Source organism: Liolophura sinensis, chromosome 7 (genome assembly GCF_032854445.1).
Source record: "Liolophura sinensis isolate JHLJ2023 chromosome 7, CUHK_Ljap_v2, whole genome shotgun sequence".
Lineage (NCBI taxonomy): Eukaryota > Metazoa > Mollusca > Polyplacophora > Chitonida > Chitonidae > Liolophura > Liolophura sinensis.
The window spans coordinates 31548317-31556821 of record NC_088301.1 but is presented as its reverse complement, the minus strand read 5'-3'; the positions used below and the strand labels follow the sequence as shown (position 1 = coordinate 31556821).

At 37.6% G+C, this 8505-nt stretch overlaps 2 protein-coding genes across 2 annotated transcripts in view; one reads left to right on the top strand and one right to left on the bottom strand.

The window, feature by feature from the left end:
- Nucleotides 1-431: 431 nt before the first annotated feature.
- LOC135471903 (uncharacterized) lies at nt 432-7771 on the bottom strand. Its single transcript, XM_064751327.1, has 5 exons — nt 7706-7771; nt 6036-6233; nt 4079-4216; nt 2461-2615; nt 432-606 (listed from the first exon to the last, which is right to left on the bottom strand). The coding sequence occupies exons 1-5, from the start codon at nt 7766-7768 to the stop codon at nt 579-581; spliced, it is 582 nt and encodes a 193-aa protein (XP_064607397.1). The 5' UTR covers nt 7769-7771; the 3' UTR covers nt 432-578.
- A 232-nt stretch (nt 7772-8003) lies between these two features.
- Nucleotides 8004-8505, top strand: part of LOC135470845 (intraflagellar transport protein 172 homolog) — a 43761-nt gene continuing 43259 nt past the window's right edge. The window contains 1 exon segment of the mRNA XM_064749892.1: nt 8004-8120. Within this exon segment, the coding sequence (XP_064605962.1) occupies nt 8082-8120 (39 nt within the window). The 5' untranslated portion in view covers nt 8004-8081.

Below are 8505 nucleotides of genomic sequence, written 5' to 3'. Positions count from 1 at the left end.
GTATGAAGTAAATTGAAATGAAATTGAGATTCTTCGAACTACTCCACTGTGTACTGTTATGAAAATTTATGAAAGTTCATATGCTTAACAGGCTGACAAAATACTACTCAGAGGTGTCAACTCAACTATTGCCTAATAAGGTGTATGCTGATGACCATATTGGTATATGCACATCTACATGTAAGACAGTTATATGGTTAAGAAAAGCAGTGTATTTCACCTAAAGCATAGTACATTAAATTCAGTTTCAGATGCTACTAAAGGCTTTAAAATGATACTTTTGATGCCAATCATAGGTTTTTTGGTTAAAAAATTAACCAAATCCACAATATATATATATATATATGGTGGTCGTATCAATAAGAATCAAGCAATATGTGTCACTTGAAAAATTTTAACTTTAGGTGAAATACAGTAAATGTTGCCACTTGACGAGAACAATTGTCAGAGGACCAGAAACTCCCATAACCAATCAAAACTATGATTTATAAAACAGTTAAACTGAGCAATGGCAATAATGCCGGCAAGTTAAGCAAGGCTCACACTCCTGTGACATGACTGTTGGAAGCAGCGCAATCTTAGAATGTTGTGGCATCCGGGCTAAATCTGAAAGAAAAAAAAACACAAACGACCAGTGAATGAATAAATAAGTAACTTCTGACAGATACATTTAGATACAACTGCAAACAAAGTAAACTGACTGATCGAAGTATACTGTATATATTACGCTCTAAACCAATGTAAATGTAACACTGACTGAAGGAGGCTAAATCAAGGATTTGGGGTAAAACATCCATATTCAAATTAAATTTTACCTATTTACAAAGAACAGTTGAAATAACTGACTTTCAGAGAATTTCAGAATCGTACCTCTAGTATAACAGTGTTAGAGTGATTCTAGTATTTGAAAGCTTTTATGCTTTATAAAAGCGTTATGAGCTTTATTACTGATTTTGACCAGTAACATATGCACGGACGTGGCTAATATTTTAAGGCAACTATTCAGAATATTCTGACATAAAAAAATTCCACTGAATTTGCACTGGACTATATTTTGCCAAAAATCTCCCATATAGCCCCTTTAAATAAATTTACATATTTACCATGCTGTATACCTTATTTGAAGTTATACAGTTTATGTGGAACTGAAACTTATGAAATTAGAAGAATACTACAGTGACTGTTTCCTTCTATAGTACCTGATGACACACAAATTTTCGATGGGCTTAAATAAAGATCTGCTGGGTTTACAAGTTCTCTCTCTGAGATAAGCTGGAAATTCAACCTCATTGATTAGGATGTAAAAGACAATCTCGGTCAAACAAGCTAAATCTATCAAAATTTCATTTCATAAAGTCACTGTTTCATATTCAAGCCAAGAATATAAAGAAGTTCTCAGATTTTGGCTTGAGGTCCATTTGGTTACTGAACTACTGTTAGTTCACTGGCATGACTGCTCAATAAACTGACATATGAGCAATAATTAATGCAAGACAAATTAACTGTTATACGTGGAATGCCCCAGGTAAACATCTATGGCATGTGTGGGGCTACTGAAACAGTCTAGATGATTGAATGAATCAGGCTTAATGCCACTTGGGCAATACTGCAGTCATGTTTTGCTGGGCAATCCACAGAGGGTATAGCATTGTGGATACCATTACACTCCAAAGGTGGCACACCGCTTCTGGTAACTGGATCACAAAGTCACCTTAGGCTTAAGTCAAACTTTAATAAGTCTTAACCTCTACTTAGTTCACTGTACTAAAATTGTGAATTACCTTAGCAATCTTTCTTTTATTACTAAAAGATGTCTTAGTCCATCTTGGCAAAATAGTGTTTAGGTTCAATCATGTTTTAGGGGCCTCCGTGGCTCAGCTAGCGCAGTGTAATGGCCCAGGAGTCTGTCACCAATGTGGTTGCTGTGAGTTCAAGTCCAGCTCATGCTGGCTTCCTCTCCGGCCATAAGTGGGAAGGTCTGTCAGCAACCTGCGGATGGTCGTGGGTTTCCCCTGGGCTCTGCCCGGTTCCCACCCACCATAATGCTAACCGCTGTTGTATAATTGAAATATGCTTGAGTATGGCGTAAAACACCAAACAAATAAATAAATAAATCAATCAATCATATTTAAGTTCCGGAATAATAAAACAAGTGTAACTTAAGTCCGAGATAGTTTCATGACCCTGGTGCCAGGATCACGAAGCCATCTTTGGCTTCCAAATTTTAATCATTAAATTTTGTATGTTCCTTTCGGTTATTTCAGCTAAAATTTGTCGTACAATAACATACCCAGAATTTACGTTATGAAGCAATATTTTAACCTTGTTGCATCAGAAATAAGAATGTTAAAGTGATTTGAAATTTTGCCTTAAGTCTAAGATTTCTTCTCGATGAAGTCTATATGAGGGTGAAGTCTGTGTCTTGGTGAAGTCTATGTAAGGAGATGCCAAAGTACATACATCTTGTGTCTCTGTTCGTTGTCTGCGAGGATATCACTAGGGAGGTCAGCTGAAAGCCGTGCTGGACCAAACGACGACTCATCCGACTCACGATGTGCTGAGATGGCAAACCATGTGCTGCCTCCAAAATATATACTGTTGAAAAAGCCTATACCCTATGGGAGAAACAGAAACATGGAATAAGGTATAATATATCAATCATACTGGGTAATTGTCGAATGGTCATCCCAAAACACAATCAATAGGGGAGTTTGGTATTTGAACTCTTTTAATGTGAAGGCAGAAAAAGTCTAACTGTATCATGTGACCTTGTCAAAAATGTTAGGCAACCATTTTTTGTCCCATTCCCCATAACATGGATGTCTGAAAGTGTTATAAAAAGTAATTTAGAGCACACGAATGAAAGAGAAAACTGAAAATCTGAATGTTTTGTGAATTGCAGAAGTTCCTAAAGGAAAGCAGTGTCGCTTGTGCCTCTGGAAAACAGGTGATCAGTAAATCAATTTCAACAAGGGTTGCGTAACATTTTTCACCATTCACATGGCACGGTAGGACTGTTTTTACCTTTGGCGACAAAAGAGTTCCTACTTGAAACTCACCTATTAATAAAAGGAATTCTTGCATTGTGAAATAATAAGCTGTCATATTTACTTGGATACATGTAGCTATCAAAGTCATTCTTTAATAAGTTTAAGTTCACAGACCTTTCCTATTGACATTCTGTACAAAAAAACCCATAAAGGTTTGAAATTAGGTTTGTTTATATCAGGTGTTATGTCAATCCAGTGTCTCCTTGTAGCAGATCAGTAGCAGTTTTAGCACATACCGCTGTGCTGCCTCACTAACTGTAATTAACACCATAACTCAGACACCTGACACGATACCCTATACCTCCGGAGACCCCAGGAGGTATAGGGTAGAATAGAACCTCAGCCCTCTAAGCAGCATAAAAGGCAACTAACTTAGAGCTCTCACATGTGGGCCCGAAGAACAGAATAGTTTCACATCATTTGATCTTCACAGGTTTGTGTCATTGCTACAATCAGTGTTGTTGGCAATGCTGTAAATAAATACATGTATTTCAAATGTATTTTCAAGTTCATGGTATAAGAACTATATTTTATGATATAGAAGGCCATTGTATAAGAATTATATTCAATTAATTTTAAATGATTTTTGTTCATCATAGTTGTCCTAAAACTTGTCTTTCATGGTTGCTCTGATTGTTTGGCAAATATCCCTCTATCTTTGTTTGATTTTGGATGTTCCCATCGTAATGAATCATCTTTTAAACATGTTCTCGCTGCACAATCGGCTGCAATATTGCCAAAGTGGTATTAAGCCATAGCCATTCATCCATTCGTTTCTGGTACCCTATAACCACTAACAGCATACTGACAATGGGTCCACAGGTACTTTGCTTATCTCCTCATGCTGTGTTTTCAGCAACAAAAGCAAAAAATGCTCATGTTGGAGTGAACATTAGTGCAGCTATAATCGGAATCATGTGACTCATAAGGACAACATTCATCATTTTAGTACATTGCATATGGAGATCCAAAAGTTTTGTAATATGAAATATTATTAAGATAAATTAAATCGTGTACCAAGCACTTACAATGGCCGCCTCCAGACTTGTAAATGAGATGTTAGCTTCCTTAATGGATTGCGAGTAAGCGATTGAGGTGAGACCAGCATACATCACCAGTGATGCTATCAGCCAGAATAAGGCGAATGTTCCACTTAAAATAACATCCTAAACAAAAAGAGAAAACATAATACATTATGTATAGTCAATCATTTGTTTAGCTGGTGTTTTAACTATATACTCAAGAATATTTCACTTATATGATGGCGGCCAGGACTATGGGAGGAAACCAGGTAGAGCCCAGGGGAATCCCACGACCATCTGCAGGTTGCTGGAAGACCTTCAAACATACATCCGCAGAGGACATGAGCTGGACTTTACTCACAACAACCACACTAGTGATTTAGTCAGCAATGAAAACTGTGATATATTCTGATGAAACAACATAACCATATTAAATTTACACCGTACACTGCCATGGATTCATGACTTTCTTTGATGCACAATGAGCTCAGTCTTTAGATGTAGACTTCACAGATAGAAAAATTGGGGAGATATGAGTTCAAAATCTTTTGTTGTTAAAAGTAAAAATAGTCCTACTGTGTCATGTGACTTTTGAAATATGTTAGACAATCTATGTTGACATTAGTTTACTGATCACTTATCTCACAGTCTTCCAGATACATACATGAAACATCTTTCCTTCCGAAACTTCTCAAGTTAAGAAATGATCAGCTCCTCTATTTTCTTCATTGTTCCTCTACTCTACAGTACTTTGTTTGAAATTTTCAGATGCCCATGTTAAATATGATCAAAACTAGTTGCCTAAGATTTTTGACACACAACATGCTACAGAACTTTGATTTTTCTTTTTTTTTTTTGATTGGCGTTTTACGCCGTACTCAAGAATATTTCACTTATACGACGGCGGCCAGCATTATGGTGGGTGGAAACCGGGCAGAACCCAGGGGAAACCCACGACCATCCGCAGGTAGCTGACAGACCTTCTCACATACGGCCGGAGAGAAAGCCAGCATGAGCTGGACTTGAACTCACAGCGACCGCATTGGTGAGAGACTCCTGGGCCATTGTGCTGCGTTAGCGCGCTAACCAACTGAGCCACGGAGGCCCCAGAACTGTTTGAACTTGAAACTCCTCTATTAATGATAAATTTGCTTTGATTTGACTGCTGTTTATCACCTGTTTTCACTGGTGGTTAATTTGATGGGTGGAGTCAACCAGGGAAAACCAACAATCACTGGTTCATGCATCTGAACAACTAATCGCAGTATTCAGATGGAAATGATTTGAAATAGTAACCAGTTTACATCATACATGATTCTGATGATGAAGTACATCACTCAAGTTGAGGATGTCTGGTCTAAAGCCTTGGCAAACCCAGCCAAAGACAGCTGGAGCTGGATATGTAGATATAACCTCATATCGTATTAGCCGGCTCAGCATTTCAGGAGTCTCCCAAGTCCACGCAAGTTTAGGCAAGACAAGGTGGGAGCTCTCGCAAAGTAACATGGCTAAAACACGTGATTTTATGGGCAGCAGCTAACGATGCCATTGAGCCAGACAGGCCTACCCAAGATGCATACTAGTGTTCCATCTGGAAATTACACTAAAATCACATTTGTAGGCCATGTCAGTTTGCAGGGCCGTAACTTGTTTCACCCAAACCTGCGTGAACTGGCTAGTCTCCTGAAATGCTGATTTTGCTTACTGATTTGTTAGATTGTCTCAGCCAGCAAAGACCCAGTGTTATTTGTTAACATATAGATGTACCCAAATTCTTTAACTTTCTCAACCACCTCTGCAACCAATGTTTTTCAACATTCTGGGAGAACTATGGGGTGTAGAGAAATGATTTGCACAATTTTGTGAAGCTTGCATCTTTAGTGACAGAAAAAAATTATTTTTAGCGTCATTTTCCTAATAAATGTTTGCAATGTCTGAAGACAAACACTATCTAATATCTTACCAGTAAGGAGGTAAAGTTTTTAAGCTCAAGAACAGTGATGAGGCATATTACAAGGGCAACAAGGAAGCTGATAATGGATATGGCGATGAAGAAGTTGAGATTGTTAATGATGTTGACATCTCCCTGGCTTAAGTCACTGTAGGTGACCCCTCCACAATTCCAGTCAAGTACCAAGCCAAATGCCACCAGGGACAACACCTGGAAACAGAGCAAAGCACATAGACACATAGTTCTTGATTTAATCTCCAAACTTGCCCACTACTTGAAACTTCCACAAAATATAAAGTACTCACTGCAATGACTGCATGTATATTTCTCCATTGAATTGTTACTGTATAATAGTAAAACCATGCAAAATTTAACCTCAGTCAGAATATGCGTATTCCTACTGCATTTAATGAAAATATATATTTATTGGTCTCCATATGACAGCCAATTAATACGCCTAAAATAAGTTTAAGTAATGTCATGAATATACATGTAACTGCCATGCTTTTCTCTAGCATTTCTCTCATTTTTTCTTTTAATTACTTAAATGGATGTATCTTACATTTAGCCTATGTCACTGTGGCATAATTATGCAAATAAACTAGACTTGATCTGACATGAGTACAATAAGGGAAAATGTTACATTACACTAATTACTTGACTTGGACATGATGTTCAACCTAATTACCCCCGAGAACCGGGCCTATCATTTATTTCCAGATTTGTTTGACTGGTGTTTGAACACCTATAAACTAGTATTCATTTGATTATAGTGTTTCATGTCAAGCATTCATCACTTATGTCATGCCAGCGGCGCATTTAATGTACTGATTTCTCACCAGAGCTTTGAAGAAAACGCAGCTATGTTAATCAGTAAACTGAACTTACTGAAAAATGTGGTGTAAACCAGGTAAACTTAAAAAATTTGGACCGTCTCCATATCTATCCCTGGTAAACCTACAGTTACAGCACCCACTGTGACATGGTGCGGAACTGGTGGCAGATTGAATTAGCACTCGACTTATCTCTAGCTGGTCAACTCCACTTTGTAACAAAGGCCCTTCCCATTGCCATTCCTGAAATTGTACTCACCCATTTTAAATACATGGCTGCTGTCTTGAAAACACAACGGTACTACATGGCTGGGGTAATTTTTCCTTAGAAATGATACTTTATTGGAATACTATTTGAACCATGAAAATCACAGTGAAGTAAATTTCCTGATGAATGATTCTATGGTTTTCACTATTTTACATGATCAAATTTGATTCAGGGGACATCAGGTTATCTATCTGCTATGTTTGCTGCTTCGAAAGGTACCGGTACACACTGGGGATCATTTAAAAAAAAATGAACTTAATTTTTTTACACATCTGACAGCTGTCAGGGCGCATATCAAGAAGATTTTCTCTTCTAGGCTAAATTACCCGGACTGAAAGTCATAACGCTTTCTTGAGGGGGAACGGAAGGCGTAATATACAGACAGACAGAAAATGTAAATGTACACCGATACATTCTAAGTTTACTTGACAACGCAAGATATTATCTAGACGCTAGATTTCGACATCAAGCAAGACACTTTTCGATGAAATTCTACTTCAATTTGCTTTCTTCTCCCTTACCTCCGTTATTACATAAAATAGTTATTAGCAATTATTGTTGTGTACTGCCGTCCAACTTACCAATTCAACAACACGGATGAAGTTGGAAGGCATAGAAAACAGACGAACACTTCCCACACCCATTTTCTCGTATTACGAAACAGTGTCTTACATGTTGTGCTTGAATTCAATATAAACCGTCATTAGATATATTTTTGAAGAATTTTTGAACAATCGATTAACAGTTTGATGATAAATTTGGTTATGGATAAGTTATGTAATGTCTAAATAAAATAAACCCCTCTTACAGCGTGTCTCTGGGCGGCTCAGAATACAACACCTCAGTTTGAGAACGAGGCGCAGCCTAGCATTCCATAAACATTTCAGAAACTGTGTGACACGAGAAAAGTGTTATCTCTTTCAGATTTTTGTTTCTGGCTGTAACTCACCTAGCAGTATGCAGCTGAAACACATGCAAACACTCTTGGCGCCCCAGGTAATGAAATAACTGGCTGTCATGCTCTTGTGTATTGTAAAACTCAGTGAAAAATTCGCTATTTTATATGTTATGACTTAACAAAATGAGTAAAGGACTGAATTCTTCATCAAGCAATGATCTTAACATCTACTTTTAGATCTTTGTTGTCCATCTCTAGCGAAAAGATCACCAGTGCTGTAGGGAAATGTGTTTATGAAGGGTTCAGCTTGTTGATAAACAAGAATCCATTGTAATCTTTCTAAATTTTTCTCCTCCAGGGATAACTGACGGCTAGATGTCATTTAATTGCCCAGTACATCTATTCTTTCGACCGCCTGTTAGGATTGTATTGTATGACACTGTACGTCAGTAAATGGATTTGTCGTTTCTAAAATGTCCCTTT